General features: G+C 40.8%; 2 protein-coding genes across 2 annotated transcripts; one reads left to right on the top strand and one right to left on the bottom strand.

Annotated features, from left to right (window-relative positions):
* The first annotated feature begins 19 nt into the window (after positions 1–19).
* Positions 20–15770, top strand: wdr3 (WD repeat domain 3). The gene is made up of 27 exons (XM_014996730.2): positions 20–494; positions 1573–1774; positions 1866–2075; positions 3194–3312; positions 4266–4344; positions 4472–4567; positions 4849–4956; positions 5703–5804; positions 6633–6733; positions 7598–7702; positions 7788–8018; positions 8712–8805; positions 8901–9002; positions 9100–9182; positions 9920–10058; positions 10163–10219; positions 11045–11145; positions 11307–11418; positions 11489–11623; positions 11695–11745; positions 12547–12612; positions 12686–12778; positions 12889–12939; positions 13024–13067; positions 13164–13292; positions 13952–14045; positions 14626–15770. Exons 2-27 carry the CDS (start codon positions 1601–1603, stop codon positions 14779–14781), a joined length of 2832 nt encoding a protein of 943 aa, XP_014852216.2. The 5' UTR covers positions 20–494; positions 1573–1600; the 3' UTR covers positions 14782–15770.
* trim45 (tripartite motif containing 45) lies at positions 15769–28000 on the bottom strand. The gene is made up of 8 exons (XM_014996731.2): positions 26734–28000; positions 25327–25615; positions 25067–25212; positions 24421–24737; positions 24101–24230; positions 23181–23295; positions 22789–22915; positions 15769–22711 (listed from the first exon to the last, which is right to left on the bottom strand). The coding sequence occupies exons 1-8, from the start codon at positions 27222–27224 to the stop codon at positions 22557–22559; spliced, it is 1770 nt and encodes a 589-aa protein (XP_014852217.2). The 5' UTR covers positions 27225–28000; the 3' UTR covers positions 15769–22556.

Raw genomic sequence — 28000 nt, forward strand, 5'->3', positions numbered from 1 at the left:
CGTTTGTTAGTCAGTTGTAAATCAGCTGACTGGTAGACACAAGCACTTCCGTTGTAGTTGTACTGGAACTTGTGGGAAAACAATACAACTTTCTGCACATCATAGCTACGAATCCAAGCCAAGAACTACTTACGGATAAAATAAGTCTTCAAAAACTAGCATGCGATAAATATTTCCTTTATTTTCTCTCAACGGTTACGTCATAAAGTTTGCCCTGGTGTCGCAGGCAAAAGCAAAAGATCGAGCTTAATTGAGAACCATAAAAGTACAGACGCATACGGCAACTTCTGCATCAAAGTATGTCTAGAATCACGAGTCCTCGTGTACTGTAATATCTGAGTGTAGTTACTGTGCCAGATAAGAAAAGGAGTGATTCTAAAAATCAGAATTTAGAGGTTTTGAAATCGATCTGCGATAGATGTATTAGGTCTAACTCAGAAACAGCGGGTCGAGGAAGAAAACACAAGCTAGCAGCTCTACGTCGCATTTCAGAGGTAAGAGCACAGACTGACACCTCGTAAAAGTACTCTAGCGAGATATGAATGTTGTCTGAGGCTTTAAGATACATAATTTTACGTTTCTGTTGTTTCTAATAAGCTCATTTAAACTGGAACATAGCCACGTGCGTACAGAAGCGCAGACACCTCCGTAAGGGTGCACTCGATTTATTGTACTCTATGCATTTGAGCGAGCGGAGTTTAACGGGCCTTTCGTTGTTTCAAGCAAGGAAAAGGTCAAACTCCACACGTACGGTGTGTCCCATGAAACAAAACAAGCCTCCACCCATACGATGGCGACTAAAATAATGTACAGAAATATACTTAAAAAATAAATATATGAAAGCAGAAAAAGCCTGAACTGTTTATCCCGAATCTAAAGCATGAAACGCTCAGTGGAGAAATAGTTTCCACAGACAGGATTCAACACGTGAAGCAAACACGTGTGGTTTACATTTGGGAGTTTGAACGTTTACGTTGTGGGTTTATTATATTAAAAGCCACAATAGGGCTCCTAAAACAAGTTAGTGCTGGTTTAACTGAAAAATAAAAACATTTGAAATTATTCCAGCCAATTTAGAAAATTGTTAAATTGTTTAAAATAAGTATTCAGACTCCTTGAAGGTTTTCTAACTTGCCCATAGCACAGCATCATGTTGCCACCATCAGGTTTCACAGTACAACCTAAACTTCATTGTGCGTTTTGGGGATTTTAAACTAACAGAGTTTTGAATTCTTATTTAATGAATGATAAATGGTTTTTACCTTCTTTTTTTTTTTTTTTTTTTTTTGCCAAAAAGTTATCTGAAAAGTGTGGCATGTTTTTGTAATGGCCTGTCAGTTTAATGGGGTGGCCATCTTTCTGTCAGTTTGCCATACCTTTCCTTTTTTTTTTTTTTTTTTAAACGACGGATTAAACAGTGCTCTATTCTTGAGTTTCTTCTTAGTTTTAGTTCAAATCCTACTCATGTGTTAGAACATTAACATTACCCATCTGTGGAAGCCATGCTGATCTCACCAAGTCGTTGTCTTTGGACTGTGAGTAAATAAAGATTCCTGTGTTGCTGTGCTGCAGGATCCAGCACCGCCTCCGGCTGCTGGTCATGGGTTTGACCAAACAGTACCTGCGCTACGCCGCCAGCGCCGTGTTCGGCGTCATCGGCAGCCAGCGGGCCAACATCGCCTACGTCACGCTTCGTGGCGGAGAAAAGGGCCGCTACGTTGCCGTGGCAGCGTGCGAACATGTCTTCATCTGGGACGTTCGAAAAGGAGAAAAGGTGAGACTTCAGGGCGGTGGCTCGGCTCGGCCCAGCTGTGACAAATTGTCCGCAGCCGTCTCAGACAGAATTTGCCGTCTTTCTTGTCCAGGTCCTGATCCTGCAGGGCCAGAAGCACGAGGTGAGCTTCCTTTGCCCGTCTCCGGACGGCGTTCACGTCGCCGTGGGTTATGAGGACGGCATGGTGCGGATTTTCAACCTGCTGAGCGGAGAGAGCAATGTTTCCTTCAACGGACACAAGTCTGGTGTCACGGCAATGAATTACGACTCTCTGGGCGCGCGACTCGTCACCGGCTCCAAGGTAACGTTGACACGATTGGCACCAGAAAGCTACAGTGGAGTCACACACTTGACACTTTGTGTCACATTTTGCCAAATTTCATGGTAACTTAACATGATGGGTCATGACAAAGACTGGGCGGAGGTGCCGGAGCTACACTGACTTGTTTTTATTTGATCTACTGATGTTTGCATGTAATTTTTTATTTTTTTTTTGCACCATCACGGCAAAAATAAAAGCAGATTACAATTAATCAATTAAAGAAGAAATTTCTTTAATTGATGCTAAATCAATGTAAAGTGTATTATATATAAATATACATGTATAAATATTTCCTAGATTTCCGCACGAATGCTTAGGCCTGTCACGTTAACAAATGTTGCTGTACGATCAATTGTCCCAAAAGTTCTTGCGATAAACGATATAAGTGATATAATGGTAATAAGAACACGTTCTCAAAAATCAATAAACATTAAATTTGTAATAAACATTTAGCTCTGGAACCGGAAGACATTTGAAATATCCAAAATAAATGAACAAAACAACAGAAACAACAAATGAAATGAATGATAAAGCTGATAATAATCATTATCAGCTTGAAATGAACTGAAATCTCATGAAATGTTAAAATTCACTCTCATTTGAAAAACCAACAACCGCCACCTCCTGCGAGCTACTGTGCGCTGTGCTGCTTTCAGGAGGGAAGCAAAACTGGAGAGGTCTGTCCAAAGTAGAGGGAGAGAAAAGGCAAAAGAAAGATACATAAGGAAGGTTAAGTTGAATATATTTTTAGTTCAGGCCTATTAAAATGACCTTAATGTCATTATGGTACTCAGTCAGCAGCCCTCTTCCCCATCCAGTGAAAGAAAATAGATGTAAAAATCTTCTGCTAGATTTGAAGCTGCTATTCACAGAAGTCGACATTCAGAGCTGTGTCGTTATACTTCCACTTCCCAGGCACTTTGTGTTGGTCTGTCCCATAAAGTCCTAATGAAACTGTGGTTGTAACGGGACGACATGTGAAGAAGTTCAAGAAGAGCGAAGACTTTCTCAAGTCACAGCTTTTCGCTTCAAGGTCGAATTCTGGTTCTCGCCGATTGGTTGCAGCTTTTCTCTCTGCTTCCCGTTTGCCTCTTCAGGACACAGACGTGATCGTGTGGGACATCATCAACGAGTGTGGACTGTACCGGCTGAGGGGACACAAGGACGTCATCACGCAGGCCTTGTTCCTCAAAGACAAGAACCTCCTGGTCTCAAGGTAACGGCCATTAGCTGCTGCGGCTGCCGGTGGAACAAAATGTCTTCCTTCGGTCGCTCTGTGCTTCAACAACTGCTGGAGTTTGTTCTGTAAACGTATAAAAGTCTTATTGACTTTGTCCAGTTAGAATCAGAGTTATCAAAAATGTAATCCATATTAAAAGAAATGGATTCTTTAGAATAGAAAAAAGAAATAAATGTTATTCTCCCTCAGAGGTGATATGGTAACTGTTTTATTTTATTACGATTACGATAGAAGTAATGATAGAGAAATGTACTTTTTGCTTCTTTACAGTCTTTCTTTGGTAGCTGTATTCAATCCAAGGTTTATTTTAAGCCTGGCGGGCCACCAGGCTTTACTTGCAACCCCACCAGGCTAAGCATCGTTTATTTCTTCTTTTTTTTATGTTTGCCTTTTCTAAGATGTTTTAGTTGCTATTAGGGTTTTCTTAATAAGACATTTACAAATAATTAGTCATATTTTCAAATTTCCTGTCAATTTTAAATATTTTTTAACTCAAAAACACGGTAGCCTGCTGGATGGCTGTCCTAGGGCCCCTACCACCAGGTTTTCTAGAGGAAACCCTGTAATAGTTTTAAGTAGTTTCTAAATCATCGTTGATTGAAATGTGTCGGTTTATAATGATAAAATCAAAACTCTTAGAAGGAATTTTTCACAATAAGGATAAACAATTAGATAAATACTCAACCCTGCTGTGCAGTTCTTACAAGCAGGATGCAAAGAAATGTGTAACTGAGACGAGTGATTAAAAAGATAAACGTGCAACATGTGGATATATATTTTGGGATAAAGAATTCCCACTTGTGTCGGATACAAGCTGAGCTTTTCTTCTGTCTGGGCTTCACTTTCCAGTGAAATAAGTAGTAATGATGTTAGAAAGTAGAGAAGGAGTGCGGCCGTGTTTGTCAAACTGTTTCTGTGCTGCCGTCCAGCTCCAAGGACAGCTTTGTGAAGTGGTGGGATCTGGACACGCAGCACTGCTTTAAGACCATGGTGGGCCATCGCAGCGAGGTGAGCATCCAGTGTTTCAACTTTAATATAACTTTCATTATACAAGAGGGACAAGAAAAGATTGTGTTAACAGAAATTAGTCGATGGTACATTTTTCCCGAGCGTAACGGTGTGGACTTCCTCTCAGGTGTGGGGAATGGTTCTGTTGGACCGGGACAACAGGCTGCTGACGGGTTCGGCCGACAGCGAGCTCCGCGCCTGGGACATCCGCCGCCTGGAGGAGGTGAGGTTTTCTCCCCTAGAAACGGATCCGAACGCAGCCTGAATGTTTGACTCATGAGAAGGAAAAACAGCACTCTGGATCTTCTCTCAGAGCCTCTGCAGCTGTGACGTGCTTTTGGACCCGTCTTCTCTTTGAAGATGCCACGTTTTAGGCCTTATTTGCTTTCGCCTGCTAGCGGCCCGCATCGGCTCATAACAGAACCAGAAGCGACAGAGCGCCATTTGACAGCTCATTGGCCTCGTTCTTCATCCGCTCACTCCGTCTCTTTACGTCCTGCTTAGGGAAAGGCTGAGGGTGAGCCCAGAGTGAAGAAGGGGAAAACTCTGCTGGAAGACGATGAGGATGATGACGGTAAAGAAGAGGAGGAGGAGGCGGAGACCGTGGAAGAGGTACGGAGGTCAATTTGAGTCGATTTGTCCCAGGAAATTCTTGTCAAATATATTGAAGTTTGTGTTTGGAGCTTGACAAAAGGAGGAAAATATTCACATATTTACACTCTAATTTGTTCTTAATGAGAAAAAAAACATGCACTGATTCAACATTAATATCTGTATCGGTCCATGTATTGGGAAAAAAGTATATATTGGGAATTGGTCACAATGTGCCCAAGGTCAGATCTACTCAGTCTAATTCTATGTTTTGTGCTCTGAGCGACGTCATGTGTTATTATTATTTATTCGGTTTATTTTTTTACATGTTTGGCCAAAGGTAGTAAACTTGTTGTTTATGTCAGACGTCTTATTTTTTACATTGCATTGTTATAATTTCTCTGATTGAACATATTAAAGGTTTGTTTTTACATGTTTGACCCAGAATGTGAAGCTATAAGTGTGCTGAGCTGATGCAGAGTTAACACATACATTTGTAATTCAGCACCTTTATGTCTGTGTTAAAAGAAAAATGAGAAAGAAACAAATGTTTTCAGTCAGTTCAGCTCTGTTTTTCTGTATCGGATCGATATCGGCCGATACTCGGATATCGGAAGTGAAAATGCTGGATCGGTGCATTCCTAGTTAAATATGTGAAAGCGAGTCCATCTGATGGTTTCGGATACCTAAATGTTCCCGTGTTTAAACCAGGAGGTTGTTGTTTGTGTGCCTGTAACTGGGCCGTCTTGCTCTGGTTTCCTCTTCAGCGCATCCTGAGCTGTCAGAAGGCCGGCTCCATCCTGAGAGAAGCCAGAGATCGGGTCGTTTCGCTGACAGCAGACTCCAAGGCCAGAGTCATCGCCTGCCACGTGAGTAAAGGATTCTCTGGATGCTCCTTCAGTCCCTAAAGTGTCTGTAAGCTGTTTGCTGTCCTCCTAATGGACACATTATGTTCTTTCTTTTTTTTAACAATTTGATCCTCTGTTCTCTGGTTTTAATAAAATGTTGCCCTCTTCTTAACGATGTCTTTTATTTGATTTTACATGATATTATTTGATTTCAATCACATCCCAGTCAGGAAAGGTGTGAAAGAAGGCATGGAAAAAGATTTCTACTTCCATGCAGACCTGTCCCCTACATCCCTTCTTTCATTTCTCACTTCTTTTGATCTTTTCATTTCTTCCTACTCTGTTTCTTTCTCCCCTTCTTCATATGAGCCCATCTGTCTTTCCTTCCTTTTATTTTGTCCTCTGTCCTTGTGTCCTTCCTCTTTTACAGACTTTTTGTTTCATTCTGTCCTTCCTTTCTTCCCTCCACCCACCCTCTCTCTTTGATCTTCCTTTCTTTCTTCGGTCCTTCCCTTTCTTGTGACATTTTTCTCCTTCATTTCTCTTTGCTACTTTCCATCTTGTCTTTTTTCCTTTTAATCTTTTTTTCTTCTCATATTTCTTCTTTTCATCTTTCCTCCTTTTCATCTTTCTTTTCTTTTCTCCTTTCTTCTCTTCATATCCTTCCTCCCTCGTTCTTTTGCCTGCTGTCGAGGTATTTTTACTCTTTACCATTTTATTTATTAGAATGTAACCGTCTGGTAGCTCTGGAAAGTTTAGTTTTTAGAAGTCTGACTGAGATTTTAAGCTCAGTCAGACTTCTCTTGTGTGTTTCCGGTTTACATTTTCTGTCCCTCCCTTCTGGACCAGGGAAACGATGCGGTACTGGAAGTGTTCACGGTGCTGTCTGAGGAGGAAGTGCAGAGAAAAATGAACAAGAAGCTGAAGAAAGCCAAGAAGAAAGCAGCCAAGTGAGCTCAAATCAGACATGCTGCTGTGAATGGCTGACATGTTTTCATACCGTCAGTTTAATTTCAGACATCCTGTTTGTACTTGGGATAAAGCAAACACTCTTAATAAATATGTGCAAGTTTAAAGTCAGAAGACTGGAACTCAGATGATGCTGATGGATTAATTTTAGACTTTAACATTACGTCTAAGGTATTGTTTAGGTTGCAGCCTTCCTCCCCCTCATGGACAAGCAGGTATAGAAAATGAATAGATTTCAATACACTGGGGCAAACCCTGAATATAATAATAAAATAAAATAATGGATAGATTTAAATAAACAAGTGTCCGGCCAAAAAGGAGTTCCAGACTTGTGCAGCTTTTACAATAAATGCAGACTAACCCAAATAATTTTTCAGTGAGCATCAACAATGTGTATAAATTACAGTAACAAGGTGTGAATGCTACAATTAAAACATACGGGTGGAATCTGAAGGGGTAAACAACAGGGATGTGAGGATGGATCCCTGAGGAACACCTCAGGGATCCATTGAAGAGATAATTCACACATTTCTGACAGACAGTCATGGGCTGACCTGTCTGACGGAGGAATGGATTTAGATACAGAGTTTGGTATTTTATTGCTGGGAAACTGGATACTTTGTCTTGTGGCCTCTTTTTACCTTCTATAATACAGTTTAACCAAAAATAACATTAATGTACAAGTGGTTAAAGGGTTTATTATTAAAGTTGTGTACTTTGTTCTACTTTCACCGACCTTCCATCTTTTTATTTGCTCTCAAGCTGCTGTCAGTTTCTGTGAGTTTGGTGGTTTTGATGTGCTGATCAGATGCTGATTGTTGGTGTGCTGCTGCCCCCTGCTGCAGAACGCAGGAAGGTGCAGGCGATCAGACGGCAGAGCCGGTGGTGGAGAGAACGCTGAAGGACGAGATCATTAGGCTGACGAACATCAAGGCTTCTGCGAAGATCAGGTGAGACACAGAGAGAGGAGACGATGACGATCGCAGCGTTTAGACTAGATTTATTGCTACAGTTTCTTCCGTGTTTTCTCCTCAGGTGGGCGGATGTCCTGTCGTGTGCAGGCGGAGAGCTGAAGGTGGCGCTGCTGCTTCAGAACAACACCGTCGAGACCTACAGCCTGAAGACCTCCGACAAGAACCCGGCAGCCAATAAGACGGCCCGGCTCACGCTGGGCGGCCACCGCACCGACGTCCGCACGCTGGCCTTCAGCTCCGACAACCTGGCCGTCCTGTCGGCCTCCGGAGACACGGTCAAAGTCTGGAACAGGTGACGGCGCTGACCGGAAAGCAAGACCTGGGAACTAGTTCTCATCTCTATGGGATCGGTCTTCTAACTGGAGGAGGGCTATCAACTTCTTAAAATTGTATTAATTGTCAGAATAATCAATTAATCAGTTTAAAAAGAAAAAAGTCAAATCGATGAATCATCAGAATAGTTGATTAAACGTCACGTTATTCAGATTGTTGATTTAGCATCTTAAGCTTTTTGTGTTTTTTAAGGGATGCACTGATATGAAAACTTGGGCAGATATTGATATCTAATATTAATATTGCTATTACAGCCGATAACAATATTTACCAATATTATATGTACATATTACAATTATATATTATCTAGCGTTTCAACACCTTTGAAAAAAAGAAAGACCAGAAACAGACAGCAACCAGATGAAAAATATATCAGTTGTTCATATCGGCCCAGTTTGACTGATTGAAAAAATGACTAATATCGGCCGATACCGACGGTATTGACGATATATTGTGCATCCCTACCTTTTTTATATCAGAAATACATTAAGAGATGATTTTTTTTTAAGCAAATGGACTTTTTCTGAGTCTGTATACTGAAGTGATTAATCGATTACTAAATTAGTTGACGGTTATTTCACTAATCAATTAATCGCAATTAGTCCGATTAATCGTTTCTGCCCTAAACTGGAGGTTTTTGTGCGTGTCGCAGGTCCACTCTGCAGGTGATTCGCACCATGGCGTGTGAGTACGCGCTCTGCTCGCTCTTTGTGCCCGGAGACAGACAGATAATCCTGGGAACGAAGGTATTTGGACTCCATGTGGGTCGTGGCCAGCGTCAGCTCCTCCCCAAAGTTCCTCCCTTTCCTTCAACTCTGCGATTCTGCTTCTCTCCTGTCAGAGTGGGAAGCTGCAGGTCTTTGAGCTGGCCTCAGGAAGCCTTCTGGAAACGGTGGACGCCCACAGTGGAGCTGTGTGGTCACTGTGCCTGGCACCAGATCAGGTAAACCGGACCGCTGGGAGAACTCTGGGACGGGCTCCACCGTAAGAGTCCGGATTGCTTGATAGTGAATAATTTGGGTTTTGTGTGTGTCGTGCAGAGGGGAATTATCTCCGGAAGCGCTGATAAGACGGTGAAGTTCTGGGAGTTTGAGCTCGTCAGAGACAAAGAGACGGACCAGAAGTGAGTTCAGTGTTGAATAATAACACATCATTTGTTTAAGGGATGTGGTGCTCTTATGCTTCATTTTTATTTAATTTTATTTTTTTTTAAGGATGCACTTCACCAGGTCACTTCTGCACGTGCTCAGTTACCAATAAATTACCCCGTTGTTGGCAATTTTTTATTATTATTTTTGGTCAAAAAAAAAAATAAAATAAAATAAAAAAATTGTTTTCGGCCAAACTTGGAATCAGCAGATTAGGCTCTTTTTTTTGTAAATTGGTGCATAAAAACCTATTATTACATACGAGCAAACAGAGGTACTGACCTACAAAGTAACCAATTAGATACAAGAACAAACAACAATAAGATAAAGCGGTACAAATTAAACTGGATACATTTAAGACAAAACCCAGAACATAACCAAGTGGTGTCACTAAATAGATCATTTTTTTACTTTTAATCTTGGATTGTTTTTGTTATTTTTCTTTTTTTCTAATATTTCTTGTTTTATTTATTCTAGGTGGGAAAGAGAGGAGAACAAACATGTCAGATCAAAGAATAAATAAATAGTGATCTTAGTCTTTTGTACCGATTGCAGTTTTTCAGCCAATGGATTTTTAAAGACCGTGATCAGCTAGAAAAATTTTTTTTGTTTGTTTAGTTTCTCCATAACGGCTCTTCCACATTATCAAATTTCCCTTCCCCTCCTCATATTACCTGATTAAATCTCTGATTTTTCTGTAATTCTGTGGCAGGCGGCTGACGGTGAAACACACTCGCACGCTGCAGCTGGACGAAGACGTTCTGTGTGTGAAGTTTTCTCCTGACCACAGACTGCTGGCCGTCTCTTTGTTGGACTGCACCGTCAAGGTCTTCTACACAAACACCCTGAAGGTAAACCTCGCTTATTCATGAGGGATCAACGAGCGTTTGATACGCCGCATATCTGAGGACATTTTAACCAACCAACCCGCCTGTTGTCCTTGTTTCGCTTTCAGTTCTTCTTGTCCCTGTATGGACACAAGCTGCCGGTCCTTTGTTTGGACATCACACATGTGAGTGGCTCAGGCTGCAGAAGTATCAGTTCTGTGAATTTGAAAGCAATCTGTTTTCATTGTTGTTTTAATGGATTGGGTGATTATATCTAACCTGCACTAGAGAAGAAGTAAGTAATGTTTCCTGATAAACCTAATGCAGCTCAGTAAAACTATTGTCAATATTCAGACCAGTTAGGTCTGTTGTGATAAACTCTGCTGGGTGATAAATGATCCCAGTAATTATTGCGATAAACGATAATATTGTTATGAGACCATTTTCAGGTAGTACATCAATAATGGCAATAATAATGCCAGTGCGCCTCCTCAGAGACCCGATAAACTTGAATTTTATGATGAACACTTACCACTGGAACTATGACAAATACTAAATATCCAAAATAAAACACAACGAAAAACGAGAAATAAAACAGAAATGGAGAACACACAACCAGAACCATAAATGAAATGGATTATGAAGTCTCTCTAAACCAAATTACCCTTAAAAATATTAATAATCTGGGTGGAAATGATCAAAATCATTTTAATTTATCGTCCTGTTAATTGGTTGAGTGCTTATTGCGACAGGCTTAACCTCCGTCAGAGGGTGGCGCTATACACACAGCAAGTAAAGAAAACAACAACCAGATATTAAGTTAAAGATCTAACAGAATAAAAATCCAAAGGTAATAAAACTTAATATCCCAAATCGCTCCAGATGGTGAAAATTCTGGCAAACTCTCAGCCAATCATCCAAAAGCTTTTAATGCAAGAACATAACTAACGTTCAGTTTGATCTGTTCCTGCTTTCATTGCTGGACTCTTGACTCTGCTTTCTTTAACTAGGACAGCGCTCTGATCGCCACCGGCTCTGCAGACAGGAATGTAAAGATCTGGGGTCTGGATTTCGGCGACTGCCACAGATCTTTGTTCGCTCATGACGACAGGTACAGACCGACACGCGCAGTAAGAAACCAAGCACACGTTCACGGAGCAGCGGCGCTTTCTTCTCACCACATCTCGATCGTCTCGATTTTTCCCGCCTCTAATCGAAGCGTTGCAGATTTCAGAGGTTTGCTCATCTCCATGTCCTCTCTGCTCTCCCCAGTGTCATGTTTCTCCAGTTCGTCCCCAAGACTCATTTGTTCTTCACCGCCGGGAAGGACAAGAAGATCAAGCAGTGGGACGCTGACAAGTTTGAGCTCATTCAGACCCTGGAGGTGACTCTGTCCTCCGAAGCGGCCGCTCCGCTCACGGCCCCGACTCTGACCTGCTCTGTTTGGGTTTCAGGGTCACCATCGGGAGGTCTGGTGTCTGGCCATCAGCCCCAACGGAGATCACCTGGTGTCGTCGTCTCACGACAAGTCCCTGCGTCTGTGGGAGAGGACCAGGGAGCCCATCATCCTGGAAGAGGAGCGGGAGATGGTGAGCTGGGAGCGTCGATGTGGCCTGCCCAGCACTCGGCGTCTCTTTTTACGCTCTGTTTGCGTTCGCAGGAGAGAGAAGCTGAATTTGAAGAGAGCATGGCCAAAGGGGACGCACCTGTGGTGAGCGCCACCGTTTTTAAGTTTCCCAACTTGATTTTTTTTTTCATCTCACCTTAGCTAAAATAACTTTATAGCAAGGGATGCTTACAATTAATTGACAATTAATGGTTTATTAGACTAAAACTAGTTTCAATTCATTAACTAACAACTTAGACCTTTTCTTAGCGTTGTAGTTTGGCTGCCACCCAGAAGAGGGCGCCATTGATCATCCTTAAGTGGAGCCAGTTGATACAGAAATAAAGATGGCGGGGCCACACCAGAACGGGAAATACAAACAATCCAAACAGAGTCCAGGATGGGAATCAAAATACACTTTATGCGGTTTTGTTTTGGAATATAAACACTCAACAAATTCCTCAAGTTATCAACTTAGTAGCGCTGATTCAGCCAAAGTGCTGCATGACAGAGCAGCATCAGCATTTCTTTAAAAATGTAGCCCTTTATGATATGGAAAGATGGTCGGCCCTCTTGATACAACAGAAAACTCATGTTTTTTAGAAAATGAGTTTAAAAAATTTATCAATAAATCGTCTGTCAATCGATAAATCAACTTTAGATTAACTTATTAATCGATAACTTGCATCCCTAATTTTAGCTTAAGCAGCTCAAAATCCGGTTTTAGTTCATTTAATATTAATCTTAAATAAAAGTTTCTCTTTTTGTTCAGTGTAATTTTGCTGCTTACAGAATGCTAATCATGGATGTAGTACCGATTATCTCTCCAGTCAGGTTTCATAAAGAAAGGCCGTTTGTTGCTGTTTGAGGGCAGCGAGCCGTGGATTAACGTTTCTCCGTCTGCAGGTGCCAGGAGAGACGGAGGGAGAGGCGGCACCGGCTGGGAAGAAGAGCATCGAGACGGTGAAAGCTGTAAGTTGCCTTCTGCTCCGTTAGCATCTCTGAAGCTAAACGGGGACGGTAACCATGGGCCACTTTCCTGCAGGCGGAGCGAATCATGGAGGCTCTGGAGCTTTACCGAGAAGAAACCAGGAAGTCGGAGGAGCACAAGTATTTCTGTGAGAAAGCTGGGAAAGAGGTAAGAACGTGTTTCCTCCTTTCTGCGTCAGATGCTCACATATCCTGTTCCAGAACGGCTGAGCCGAGTTAGGACTGATACTAAAAACATCTGAATGGCCTGTTTTTCAGTTGCCTCCTCCTAAACCCAACCCTATCCTCGTTGCCTTTGGAAACGTTACAGTAAGTCAGTTTCTAAACGTAAAAGGAAAAACAAACATTTATGCGGTTTGTAACCTTGATGTCTCACTCTTTCCTCTCTCGCAGCCGTCCCGCTACGTTTTAGACGTCATAAGAAAAGTCAGATCCAGGTAAAAAAAATATATAAACAGAACCATTCCTCTCTCTTTTTCTGTACATTTAGAAACACTGTTTATTATTATTTTTCCTTCTGTGGTGATCACCAGTGAGCTGGAGATTTCTCTGCTGGTGCTGCCGTTTCCTTACGTCCCTGAGCTGCTGAAGCTCTTCAGCTCCTACATCCAGCAGGGCCTGGAGGTGGAGCTCGTCTGCCGCTGCCTGTTCTTCCTTCTCAAGTAAGACCGAGCTGTTTGACCGAGAAAACAACCACCGATGTGTCGATTTGTTCGTTGACATTTCATCATCTTGCTGATTTTACATGTAGTTTAATTTTGAGTATTCTTGTTTTGTTGTAATTACTAACTTTATCTACACAGCAGATCCAGTTACTGATAGACATGTTTGCTGAGAGACATTCTTGGAGTCACTTAAAACGTTCTTCATTACAGCTCAACAAGCTTTCTGAAGGTCTTTAAGCTTTACTTTAATAATTTATTTATTTTTAGGTATCCAAGGACAATATACGAACAAAGCAATAAAACAAAAGAATGCAAAAAGTTGACGTTCGTTCCTAAGACATGGTTTTATAACTTAACTTTTTCTTTAACTTTTTTTTGTGAAATTGAGTGATTTATTTCACAATACATTACTTTATTGTGAAATAATTCTGGAAACAGAATTTTTCTGTTTCCATCAATCTTTTCAAACGTGATTCTTTGAAATGCACTTTAAAAAATATAGATGAAAACACTCCTACAGAGACAGAATCTTTTTACATTTGTTCGATCAAATCCACATATTACCCCAACTTTGCAATATTCCACATTTTTATATGAATATTTCTGAATTTTCGTTTTAATTGTAACTGCAGCTACGGTGGATTGTTTGCTTTCAGGATCCATTTTGGTCAGATCACCAGTAACCAGATGTTGGTGTCCGTCATCGACGAGCTGAAGACCAATACGCTCTCCAAAGTCTGCCAAATCAGAGTAAGTTATCATCTGCGTAGAGACGCATCCTGTGGTTCTAAAGCTGCATGTTTTGGTTTTTTCACTTCCTGTTTTCCTTTTATTTCATGAAATTAAGATATTTTGTTAAAATTGTAAGACATGAAAAGTGATCACAGTCCAACCTTTTACTTGTATTTATACATCTTAGCTATTTACATCAAGTGCAACAACAGACATTACTGACTATTTTAGCATTTAATTGTGAATAATTTAGATTGAACTTAAGAAACAACGTGCCTTTAACGCCACAAAGACATTATGCTCCCAACCTGTTAAAAAGCTTTAACACGCCTTTCAGAACGAATTTCAGGTTTGTAATGGGTAATGAAGGGTTTCCAGAAACTGTAAAATCAGTCATTGGAGTCTGAATTTAAAGTTTTCAGCTTTTCTAACTCAAAAAAGATCCTTATATCTCATAACCTTAAAGTTGATGGCAGATTATCATTTTACAACTACAATATAATTCAACATATCATCTGCATAGAGAGCAAGGCGGTTGGTTTTCATCAGCAGTCGTTTTTTCTGCAACATGTCTGATTTTCTAATTCTGCTGCTTCAGGATGTGCTGGGCTTCAACAGCGCCGCCCTCCAGTTCCTCCAACGGGAGATCGAGAGCAAAGAGGACGTGATGTTCTTCGCCGATGCCACGGGCCAGCTGGAGGAGAAGAAGAAGAGGAGGAGGAAGAGGGAGCGCACTGTTCTGACTATCGCTTAATTTATAAAGAACGTTTTTGGTGTTTTGATACAAATTTCCTTCCAGCTGTAATTCAGGCCCGGACCAGGTGTATTAGTTTTATATGTTGTGAAACCCTGACAGGACGTAGCTCAGTGGTAAGCAGTGACATGCTTTATTCCCCAAATAAACAGAGTCTGAAGTTTTCTCACACAGCATCGTTTGTAACAAGTAAATCCTGTGTGGCTGAGCGAGCCATCCGTGTGCACACTGCAGCCGCTATAAAACGCAGTAATGTGCGGTCAGGTTTTTAATGGATCCATGTCATGTTTAAAGCCGCGCTGCGTTCGTGATCACCACGCACAGAGGACACGTTTGATTTAGGCTGGTTCCGCTTCACAAGCCTACAGGGAGGCGTTCAGGTCCCGTCAGACGGTCTGGGATGTGGCAGCAGTTTAGGAGGCTGTCGACGGTCCTGAGGTTCAGCTGAGTCAATAACTTTCAAGTTTATTTCAGCAATTCATTTTTTAAAAGGGAAACTCAAATATGGATTCATTACATACACTGATTCACTGTAAAGGCGACTTACTATGCTTTCTTGACAGGTCAGGATACAATATATAGCTGTACAAAACATGTCCATTGCCTTTTTTTTTTTGTGGACAAAATTATTCTTAGATGAGACTTTAGTTTAGTCAGTTCTGCCTATTTTCTATTTTGAGCTTTCAGAATGATCCGTTTTAAGACCTCCACGCTGCCGCTTGCTACGTTCCCCATCACATCTACACTTGCATTTGCAATTATACAGCTGTACAGCTTTGAAAAGCTGAAGTAGAGCCTCCCGTACAACCAACAGGAATGCAGCAAGTGGTTTCTGGATAGTAAGTCAACAACCAAACACTTGTCTTTTTCCAGCAGCCGTTGTACAGCTCATACAGCGTTAAAACCAGCTTAATAAAGTCTGGTCCCAAAACTCACATTTCCACAATACATTGCTGCATGTGACGTTTTGAATTAAAAGGAGAAATGTCTTTGTTTTTGTCTTTATTGAAAATTTTAAGAAAATAGTACAAGGCACACATCAGTAACAAAAGTTTGACATGATAAACTGTGCAGAAAAAAGGAAAAATAAAAAAACAATAGTTACACTAACAATGTGTGGTAAATAAAACAGAAAATGTTGCAAAATTTGAGAGGATACAAATTTGAAGCCATCAGCGTATTAGTATAAACATTGGGCTTTTGTGTTGCAATATTTAAGCACTTCCTTAAATAAAAGTATCTCACTTAAATATTAAAGATGGGGGGTTGATTTTTAGTAAACATCATTTGTGAATTAAAAAAGGGTTAAAGTGTTACCATAAATTGGCTCTTCATCACTTTTTAGAAGACCAAAATTTATTATATCAAACCTTAAAAGAGGAATATATTTCTTACACAAGATCCAGTTTTCCTACGCATAGGAATTGGTATTTATGTTGAAGTTCTTTTGCAGCAAGTCAATGCAATGATAAACTTCATTCATAACTTTGAAATACATTTTTTGTAGGAGTGGAAAAGAAAGATATTTGGACACTATAACAAAGTAAAAGTCACGACTTTTACTTAGTGAAACATTTAAGAGTTCATTTCACTGAAATGTTGGATCTCAAAGTGAGAATAAATGGATGTTGCAGTGAGAACAGACCACAATTCTTCCATGATGATGATTAAAACTAGATGATGACTACTTTGTCTCAGAATCTAAGAGTAACTCGATGAAAACAAGAAACAGCAAAGGACAAGATAAAGACAACCAAAGTGACCACAGAAAGTGCAACGCAGGCCTTAAAAACTTTAAAATTCTGATAAGAGAACAGTGGAGCAAACCATGGTCAAAGTCAACTACATCCCTGTTGGACTGACGCATTACATAATCAGTCCATGGAAAAGAATCCATGCTGTACCCTTGATTTTACATACCTGGATGTGAAAACGAACAGCCGTAAAAAGGAAGTCTCTGTTTTTTCATGCAAAATGCACTTTTAATGGGTGCCATGCAGTTTACATGTACACATACAGGTCACATCTGTTTTACTGTGAAACGCACTGGTTCAGTCACACACGTCAATAAAGAAAGGCAGTTCAGGCCAACAAAATACCTGAGCAGAGGTAACTATTACTCCATGTTGAAGCAGACACACATTGATTTAGCCTGGCAAATAGTAAACTACCGTTTACCTCCAAGAGCTTTTCAATACAAGAGAAACGGCACTAGTCGTCCTCAATGTTCCAGACCAAAATGTGGAGATGATGAGACGGTCAGACATTTGTTTTGGGTACGTTCCTTTGCTCAACGGGCGTGGTTATTATTGTTACCATGGTTACAGGTTATTATTTTATACGAAATAATAGCCTATGTGTTGCTGAAGGAAAATTGGGGGAGGAATGATTTTTTTTGTGGTGGATAATTGTTAGTTGTGTAAGACGCTCTTTGGAAAGCGAGGAACATCCTGATTTTTGTGAAACATGAAGTAGCAGAAACAACTGTAACAAAGAGTGGCTACATTTGTTAAAGACTATTTGTAAAACCTCTGGGTAAACAAAATGTTAATGTGGAAAATACCTGGAAAATTTAACTTTAGACTAAATAGAATTTGTACATCTCAACTGAATGAACGGTTTGTGTATTATGCAATATTTATTTTATCGTTGAATTACTTGTCATTAACCGTCTGCCTCTGATGTAATTTTGCCAAGAACTAATAAAATCTTTGAAAAGTTGAAATTGAGACACCCACTGAACAGTTTACAGCAGGATTAAGATTAATGGGGACCTAACAGATAGAATACGATTAGAAAGGGGCTGCCGCCAAGGCTGCCCCTCAGCCCCACATTGTTTGCACTTTTTATCAAGCCTCTAGCGCAGGCCATCAGAGAACACAAGAATATTATTGGTGTAAATATTAAAGGCACAGAGCACAAGATAAGCCTTTACGCTGATGATATTCTCATGACGCTAACTGACCCGGAGACCAGCCTACCTAACCTTTTTTCCCTATTGAAACTATTTGGCATGTACTCTGGGTATAAGTTAAATCTGCAGAAAACACAAACCCTTTCATTCAATTATCAAACATCACTAAGAATCCAGAAGCTGTCTGGATTCTGCTGGGACAATAAATGTATAAAATATGTGGGGGTTAAGGTCCCTGCAGAGTTATCCGACCTTTTTGAATACAATTATACCCCACTGACAGAAGAGATTAAGGTGGATCTGCAACGTTGGTCGTTGTTAACTATGAATCTATATAATCGAATAGATATAATAAAAATGAACCTTTTACCAAGGCTTCTCTATCTTTTTCAGGCTTTGCCTATAAAAATACCCGACAGACAATTCCACAACTGGGATAGAATAATCTCAAATTATTATAAACAAAAACACAGAGTAAGATTTCGAACATTACAACTATCAAAGGAAAAGGGTGGTTGGGCGTTACCACACATGGAGGACTATTATAGAGCAGCACAGATGAGAGTGATGGTTGGTGTGATCCAACATGTGAAACAGAATGGAAAGAGATAGACATGTCTTACACTAACACACCCCTACAATCCTTGCTCGGAGATCGTCATCTCATTAAAAAACACATAGATTCTGACCTAATACCCTTATGGATAAAGGTACCATTGGACGTTTGGTATAAAATATCAAAACAAGAACAAATTGAAAGAAATGCCCGTATTTTGAGATGGCCTGCCTACGATAGAGATTTTCCCCCGTCAAGATTGCAAATGGCACAAAAAGGCATAACAAGATTACAAATAACAACGAATTAAAAAGTTTTATACAACTTCAAAATAACTACAACTTGGAAAAACCTGATTTTTATAGGTACCTCCAACTAAGACACCACTACAATAAGACTATAAAGCGCTTGGAGGAGGAAGAGACAGGTATACTTAAAATCCTATTGGATTCGAGTAACGGAAGACCCCCTGAAAAAATAATATCCAAACTATATCCATGCCTGCAAATGGGAAGGAAATGTGATACAACATATATCAAGGTAAAATGGGAAAAAGATGCTAAAATAAAAATAACTGATGATGCTTGGTTAAATATATGTAACTCTGTGATTCACACATCAAGTTCAGGCCTCTGGAAGGAATTTACCTTGAAATGTATGGTACGTTGTTTTATTACACCGAACATTAGAGGTAAACACTGTAACAACACTGAAAAGGCAAAATGTTGGAGGAACTGTGGGAATGAGTCTGCGGGACATTTTCATATCTTCTGGGAATGTACAAAGATTACACCCTTTTGGCTGGAGGTGATGGGGGACATCAATGCTAAAATGGACCTGAATCTGCAGTATGATGTTGCTGTGGTCCTGGGTGATCTACCCCAGACATTGGAGAAATCGGATACTTGGTACTGCTAGCAGGAGCAAGGAAAGCGATAACCCGCAGGTGGTTATGGAGAGAGATAGTCGGGGAAATCCATATAATGGAGAGACTGACTTTCTCATTAAGACTTGCTACTCACAAATACAACAAATATTGGAAAAAACTGAAACCTCTATAACAAATGATAACAATTGTTAATAGATGTAATTACCGCTTTTTGTTGATTATTACATGACTGCGCCTGTCAAACTGAATGCTCTGCGTTTTGTGTTAAAGGGGGATCTGACTGTTCCAAATGTGTGTGTGTACTGAAAAACCCTAAAAATGATCAAAATAAAGTAAAAAAAACAACAAAAAAAAACATTTAATTTTATTATTATTAAAAACATCCAAATCCCTGTATTTTCCATGCTTTTTACCATTGATACAGACAGCTTATACGCAAATATTGTTAATGACGAGGGTATAAACACAATCCGGAATGTCTTTCGAAAGAATCCTGATGGAGGGAGACCAGATAAGGAAACCATTCAACTATTAGAGATCAATTTTCTCAGAAATGATTTCCAATTCAATGGGGAGTGGTTCTTGCAGGTCAAAGGAACACTAATGGGGAAGAATTTTGCACCTGCATATGCAAACATTTTTATGGCAGAGTGGAGATGTCGGCTCTGAATACCTGTGATAAAAAGCCCCTGCATTATTACAAGTATTTAGATGACATCTGGGGTGTTTGAACACACTGAGAGGAGGAGTTTAATCATTTCCTACACAGCCAAAACAACCATAACGCTTTGATCAAATTAAAGTCATCCACCAGCCTTACTGCAGCGGATTTCATGGATACCACAACCTTTAAAGGTCCCAATTTCAACAACACCGCCCGATTGGACATTAAAGTTTATGTAATCCGTAATTAGTCAGTTAGCCAGACTTTTATTTTTGCGGGCCCACTTCCTGTTTTGCCCTAAACTGGCCAACTTATTTAAAGCCCCGCCTCCAGCGCAGTAAAAGAACATCACCTGTTCCACTGTGATTGTGGCTGGCTGTTTGGCGTCTTGCTGTTTTGCATCCTGACAATTTACCCAAAATCCCTGAAACTACTGATTTTGATCTATTGGTGAGTTTTTGTTTGTAACATTGCCCTATTGTTTCAGTATGAAACTTCTGCTCGATTGCTCATTGGAGCGTTGTTTTATTAGAATTGTTGGCGGTGGTTACCTGGGCCGTCACCGTGATCATCACAGCTGATCGCAGTCTAATACGGCACTCTCTGCTCAAAGGTAACATGATCGTTGGATTTGTGCAAGATTTCTTTTCCAATTTCATTACTTTTGTAATTCAATTTATTTAAAATGGGATGTAGCTACATTTATGTTGATATTGCACAGTATATTTAATTTATTTTCTTTTCCTCATTTTGCTTGAGTATTTGAGTTAATTTATTTTATTTTTCTTGATTGATATTTTGAAAGTTAACTTTGATTTCAACTTTAACCTTAAGTTGATTAGTTTGAAATATGATTGATATTATTTTTTGTTTTACTTTATTTAAATTATGGTTAATTTAACCTGATTGTTTAAGAATTTAATAATTGCATTTAATATTTATTGCATTTGTATGTTTGTACATTGTTTGATAAAACACTTAATGGGTTTTCTGGCCTTTTAGGTCGGGGGGTTTTTTTTATGATGGATCAGATCCTCTTCTGAACCCAAGGATGGCGAGCTAGGAAACAAGGAAAAGAACTCTATGATCTTTGAATTTAATTGTTTTGAATTAACCTGTCTCTCACTGTGTATTTGTAATTGTTTGTTGTTGTTTGTTTCCCCCAAATCACTAATATATATACCTCAAAACTGAAACCATTGCTTCGTGTCTGCATTCACACCTCAGGCTCCTTAACGAACCATCTTCTGATGCTGCCTATGTAGCCGCAGTTAGCTGCCTAGCCCATAACTGTTACATTTACTTCAAACCTACTGATACGCACCCATTGTTGTTTAAATCAAGTTTTCATCCAAAGCACACGTTTGCTGGATTATTACAGTTTACACAAAAGAATCAGATTTTTATGAAGCAGTTAGGGTGCTGTTCACAGCTTTGTCCAGCAGGGGGTACCAGACGTCCTTCTTGAGGAGATGCTGGAAATCCTTTTCTGAATCCAAACAGCCAGATCAGAGTTTCTCAGCCCTGGTCCTCAGCGCCCCCTGCTCTGCATGTTTTAGATGTGCTTCTATTCCAGAACAGCTGATTCAAATGATTGCATGACCATCAAGTACTGCAGAAGCCTGTTAATCACCCAGAGATACAATTCAGGTGTGTGGCAGAAGGGAAATACCTAAACCATGCAGGACAGGGGGGCACAGTTCTCAGGTGTCCACGAGGGGAAACTGCAGCCAGTATGCTCTGAGGTCGGGGGCTGTGAGCAGTAGGGCGTGGGCGCTTATGTTTCTTCTGACCATTTTATATCTGCTCCATCATGATTAATAGCTATGCCAGACTTTGTAAGCTTGAAATACAAATATGCACGCAGAAATTGCCACTGCATCTTGAAAAAATGTTTTATTGTCTCAAAACAAACAGGTCTGAAGATTTTCCAGGTTTTTCTATTCAGGAAGGCTTAAGGGGATTCATTTTGTTTTAAACGTTCATTATAAATTTATTCCATTCGTTTCCTATGGACCTTGTGCGACAGTCCAGCAGAGTGAGCAGCGTAATTCACACATGTGAAACTTCGAGCTCGTAGACCTCAACAAGCGGGCCAAGACAGTTAAAAATGCTCAACATTCATTGCTGATTGCTGTCAGGAAAACTTTCCATGTATCAAAAATCCTTTTTATGTTTTGGATCTACAATGAACACACACAAAAAAAATGTCTGACATTATTTGCTTGATTTTAGATTTGTTTTTTGTTTTTTTTTAATTGTCCAGTGAATACTTTTGACTTGACGATTTTGGTCCATGTGACTAAAAGTTTGGACACCCTGGGCTGATGTGATAACTGCTTAAAGATGCAGATACTTTTTAACATCATCACCATCATCATCATCATTTTGGGAAAAATGTGTCTCGTAACCTGCATAATTTTATTATTTAAAAAAAATCCAGAACTTAAAATATAGTATAGTATCATATAGTAATGAGATTATTGCAGTCGTTAATGGAACTGTTTCACTAAAAATGTACAGTACTATGATTGTTTTTAAATATGCTGCAAGTTAAGAATCTTTTTCTTGAATTTAGATTATTTAAAAAAATAAAAAGTTACACTGTTTGTATAATACCCAGTATTTCTCATGATTTGGTGCCTAAGAAATGAAAAGCAGCTTGACGGTCCTGCTCTCTCTTTGTTGGACTCTTCTGTGAGTTTTACCTCTCAGATCCTCTGACCTGCTGCTGTTTCACCTCCACTTCCCATCAGAGCTCCACCGTTCTCAGGTGTCCGCGAGGGGAAACTGCAGCCAGTATGCTCTGAGGCAAACACTCCGACTTCTCCGCTGTGCTGCCGCAGCAGGACCAGTGGGGCTTCCCTGGGTGTCCCTTGTGGCCGTGACCGCAGCCTTTAAATCCTCCTGCAGAAGGTTTTGAATCATCTAAAACGTGCCTAAATGAAAACCATGCAAGCAATTGTTTATTTTTTCATATGTACCTGGCATGGTTCCTGGGCAGCCACAGCGAGCCTCTTTAGCGCCTCCGCTGGAGCAGAAGGAGCAGCAGTGAAAAGCCCCTTTGTGCTGCCTGAACTTCCTCTGCACATTCAGAATAAATGGGGAACCCTGCAGAAAAGCATATTGAGCAGTTAATTCAGAAATAAGCCCAAACTTAACCCGTTTTGTCCCCTGTTGTTGCAGATTTGCCTCAAGGATCTACTGAAAGTGTTTTGCTGCCATCTAGTGGCCAAAACCTTTGCACAGTTATTCCAAGTTTTGCCAGGATGCTACATAAATCTGAATCTTTTACATGTACTGTAGTCAAATTAACAGCAACTTAAAAAGCAGAAACACAAATATTACAGCAGAACGTTCTGGACTGGTTCAGTACCTTAACATGTTGGGCTCTGACACGGACCCACACTGAGTACTCTCCTGGTTCCTCCGGTCTGTAGGAGACGCTGTAGCTTCCATCACTGTTGTCTACCACTATTGTCTCCATTGTACTGAAGGGCAAAAATATTTAAAGGTCAGAAAATCAGAAAGTTCGCTGTAAAATGTACATACATAATTTTTGTTATGCTTTTCTTGAGTATATGTATTTTCCACACTATAAGGCGCACATAAAAACCTCAATTTCCTAAAAAGCCGACAGTGCGCCTTATAATCCGGTGCGCCTTACATATGGACCAATATTGAGCCACAACAGGTCTAACAACTACGGTAAGCAGCTGCAGACTTCATTTTCGCCGTAGAAGAAGAAGCGCGCGGTGCATGCTGGGATAGTTGTCAGAACGCTGGTTTGTTAATAAAGTTTGACTGACCTAATCAGGTCGTCTGCAGGTCATTTAGCACCACGTTCTCCACCAACATGCTGTGCGCGAACGGAGATGGGTGACCATCATCCGGCCACGCCCTGGACCAGTCGTGGAAGGCTCTCCTTGCCGACCGGAGTAGGACTGTTTTGTTGACATTCCCTTTGGTGCAGCTCCATCTAGTGGATGCATAACGCAACTCCAGCCTCTACTGTAGCGTCTATTCGATGTGCCTTATAATCCGGTGCGCCTTATAGTGCGGAAAATACAGTATATTTATTAGGTTAAAGAACAAAACTGCACACAAAGATGCATTTTTCTGACTTATTAACTTACTTTGAACATAGGGCCTTTTACATTTGATTCACATAGTAATACTGTTTGTATATAATGGATTAAATAATTTATAAAATACACAACTGGAAGTTGCTGGATGTCTCATTTTCTTACCCTTTCTGAATCAACAATGGTTGGCGGAGCAGACATGTTTACTCACCAGTTCTTCTTCTCTTTGTGGACGATGCTGACCAGGACGTGTTCTCCTCCTCGAGCCAGCCGCTCCCCACAGGAGTCCCGACACACCAGAGTAAAATGTCCCCGCTGGGCTACCGTTCCCTGCTGCAGACCTGTGACCATGACGGAGTGGAAGGTTAGAAAAATGGCATTACTGAATCGTAGCTGCATGGCATCAGAAAATGCACAAGAGATGTAAAATTTAATGTATTCTTACACAGATTTAAACACTTAATTTCATCTCAAACAAAGCATAGCAACCAACCGACACAACAAAGACAAGATAAAAAGTTAGCTGCTCACCTTCTCCTTCAACGGTGCACCTGCTGACGTCCACCGTCCTGGAGTGGATCACGCCCACCAACGGGTAGCCCTCCACCTCTCCTGCCGGCTCCCTGGGCAGGAAGCAGACACTGCCGCCGTCGTCAGGGGCGACCGTCGCTGGGTGGGGGTCGTACCCGCTCTCCGCCAGGCTGGTCAGTCTTCTCAGGGTCACTCCTTTAGCACTGAGGATCTCTGTGTCGGACCCACAGCTCAGCAGCCGCTCCGCAAACTCCACGCTCCCTCTGACGTCCAGCAGGGCCTGCTGCAGCTGCGCCCTCTGCAGGTGGAGGTGGTTTCTGGAGGAAGGAAGTGTTTGTGGTAAACCAAATAGCAGAGCAATAATAGAGGCATTTTTATTACAGAATCTGCTTTTATTATCTACAACAGTGACTACATTATGATACCCATCTTTATTTATTTTCCATATTTAAAAAAAAGATTCTCATCTCCTTCTACAAAATAGCCATTTTTCTCTTTTTGTAATTTGTTCCAACATTGGAAAATAAAAATAAGTATGAGTAGCTCTTTGAATGGAGATGGTTGCTGACCCCTGACCCTAGGAGCATATCGGAATTGTTTTTATTTCCCTGTCTAAAAACTCATTACAGTTGCAGTAATGTCCTACCTGCGTTGCACCCTGATCTCCTCCAGGCGGCGCAGCAGAGACAAGCAGTGAGCCTCCACCGCACTGGTGTACTCTCGTGCGAAAGCTCTAATCTGATTGGCGGTTTCATCTGCTCGAACCTGCAAATTTTCTTGAGAAATTTCCACCTAAAAGAGAACCAGAATGCGAAAAATAAAGAGTTATGTTTTACATTCGAACATGAAAATCTAAATCGATAGCTTATATTGGATAACAATATATAAATGGGTCTTTTTGGGGACCTTTTGCAGCGAGTCCTCCAGTCGCTCCAGACGAGGCCGAAGGCGCGCGCTGACCAGCTCTCGTATCCGGTCGCCATGACGGTCGATAACGTCGTGTGTCGGACAGCAGCGGTGGTCCCGGTGCAGCGTGGCCGCGCACTCCAGACAGACCGGCAGGTCGCAGGGCTGACAGAAGAGCCTCAGCTCCTGCCCGGGGTGAAGGGAGCAGAGGACGGGGCGGCACAGACGACCGCGGGCTTTCAGCTCCGTCACGGCCTGAATAGAATGAGACGCGGTTCGCTTCTGCCGCCTGCAGGTAGGAGGGAGAACACATCCTTCATGAGTCTTCTTCTTCTTTGTGGGTTTTATAGCGGGCTTAGATGCATTATCGCCATCTAGTGTGCTGGAGTGTGGGCTTGAGTATTTTTCTTATCCATTTAAACTAAATTCTTATAATACCGTTTCCTTTGGAAATTTAATTTATCAAATGTTTAAATACCTTGCTCAATTTTAATGTCTCTGCACTATATTTTCTTAATTCTTGTTTATTTTTTTCTCTACTCGTCCTATATTTTACACAGCAAATTATTATATGCTGTACTGTTTCCATGTCCATACCACGACCACATCTACCTGTTGGATGTTTACCCACCAAATGTAAAGTTTTATTTAATCCTGTATGTCTGAGACGTAACCTTGTCATACTCATTCCTTTTGGTTCTTCAAAATGCAAGATAACAGAAAAAAAGTTTCTGCTAAACAGCAGAGGTCAAATATGTCAGTGTAGTCACAAAGAACAGGACATTCAGACTGTCCAACAAAGTATTAGGACCATTAGAGATAAAAGGGGAAAAAAGAGATCATGTGAAATTGAGTATGGGGGACAAATTTGAAAAGAAAAAAATGTCTACAGATGTTTTCTACTCAATCTGACTGCTGTTTCCTTTCTTTCTTTCTTTGCAAAGAACAAGAGGCAAAAATTTACATCTTTGAAGTCAATAGAGATGAGCCCCAAAATACTCACATCTGTAACTGGTGCAGATGCTGCAAATATAAAGTTTTACAGGCCTAACATTTTACAGTTTTAGTTTTCAAAATATATAAGCTTTAAAGTTTACAATATTACTTGTGTTGGTCTATTCATCCCACTAAAACATTATGGTTTGAGGTAACCTCAAAAAATAAAATAAAGAAAGAGGCATGGATATTTTTTGAAAGGATTCAGAATTATAAGAATTCAAATTTGATTTATTTTTCAGAATATAGTTTTTAAATTTAGTCCTTTTTTATAGCAAAGCAACACATTGTGTTCTCAAGTGTGTTTAACAATAACTGGTGGAGTTTGAGCTAAAACCGAGAGAATAAAACAGATTTAGTAACTCTGTCAGACTCCTTGAGAACAGTCCAGAAAGTAGGGCCTACTCCCACCTGTGCGCCTGGCGGCAGAACTCGCACAGGTTCAGGCTGCACACCTCGCAGCGGCTCTCGGCGCTTCCTTCGCCGCACAGGTCGCAGCCCAGCGGGCCGTCGCTCACCAGGGTCTCCAGGAATACCTCGTCCAGCGCCAGGTGGTCTGTGCTGAGTCCGGCCGGTCCGGACCGAGGGATGTCCACCTCGGTGTCACACTCTGGGCAGAGCACGGTGAACGAGAGGGAGTCTCGGTCCTGTTCCGCCGCCTCCCCGCTCCTACCTCCGCCCTCCGGTGCGGTGAAGCGGCCCCGCGGAGACGCCGAAAACGGCTCCAGCTGCCCGATGCAGTCGGAGCAGAAGGTGTGCAGGCAGGGCAGGATTTTGGGCTCCCGGTACAAGTGTTTGCACACCCTGCAGACTGCTCTCGGGTTTACAGAAGCACTTTGATGTTCCGGTTCCGAGCTCACTGTCGGCTTGTCTGCGGTTTCTTTCTGCTCTGACTGGGACATGGTTGGTTTTGGGGGACTTCCTGCGCCAAAATCAGAGCAAAACCCACCGAGTTCAAGCGAGTTGTCAGAGTTTAGAAAAAACTCACCCCGATATCACTGTTGTTCTCTGCAAGTCGCACCGAATAACTGTTTTTCTCACACGAGTCATAAAACTACTTTTACAAACTTTTCTGCCTAATTAAAATCCACTTTTCCTCGGTAAAGTAAGCTGCGTTCAAAGCCGCTTGGGACATTTGCCACCTCACGAACTAACGGACCAATGGGAAGCTCCTCTCCGCTATTCGGGGAGGTCCGTAAACATTCCTGTAGTCTTTACTGCCAAACTGGGACTCAGACAGATTATACTATCAAAATATTTCATAAAAAGTCATAAAATATTTCCAACAGTAATAAAAGAATGCAGTATTTTAATTAAACAAAGAACACATTTTTTATATTTGAAAAAGGGACGTGTAAATCATAGTATCTTAAACTTAAAAAGGACTTTTCACATTTGCTTATTTATAGAAAGGATTTTGTTTCGCAACTTCTTTTGGGCTTGATTGAAAAAAAAATGGAAATAAAGATATTATTCTCAGTAACAGGAATATCATTTAGGTCAGTCTTTCTTTGAAAACATTTGTGATATTATATCAAGTTTAACAAAGTAAAAGCACAACCTGATCCTGTTTATTGTGAAATTAAAGAGAATGTAAAAATGAGATTATTAAAAAAAATTAATACTTTGTGTTCAACTTAACATTTAATACTGGAAGAAGATTTTAATTTGTGGAAAT

This window comes from Poecilia mexicana, unplaced genomic scaffold (genome assembly GCF_051168715.1).
Source record: "Poecilia mexicana isolate PSO_F unplaced genomic scaffold, ASM5116871v1 scaffold_2, whole genome shotgun sequence".
Lineage (NCBI taxonomy): Eukaryota > Metazoa > Chordata > Actinopteri > Cyprinodontiformes > Poeciliidae > Poecilia > Poecilia mexicana.

Coding starts and splice junctions, on each gene's coding strand:
- wdr3 (XM_014996730.2), top strand. CDS start 1,601: ATGGGTTTGACCAAACAGTACCTGCGCTACGCCGCCAGCGCCGTGTTC. Junction 11,146..11,306: donor TTGTTCGCTCATGACGACAG/GTACAGACCGAC, acceptor TGCTCTCCCCAG/TGTCATGTTTCTCCAGTTCG. Junction 11,624..11,694: donor TGGAAGAGGAGCGGGAGATG/GTGAGCTGGGAG, acceptor TTGCGTTCGCAG/GAGAGAGAAGCTGAATTTGA.
- trim45 (XM_014996731.2), bottom strand. CDS start 27,224: ATGTCCCAGTCAGAGCAGAAAGAAACCGCAGACAAGCCGACAGTGAGC. Junction 25,213..25,326: donor TGGAGGACTCGCTGCAAAAG/GTCCCCAAAAAG, acceptor GTTCTCTTTTAG/GTGGAAATTTCTCAAGAAAA. Junction 22,712..22,788: donor CTGCCCAGGAACCATGCCAG/GTACATATGAAA, acceptor AACCTTCTGCAG/GAGGATTTAAAGGCTGCGGT.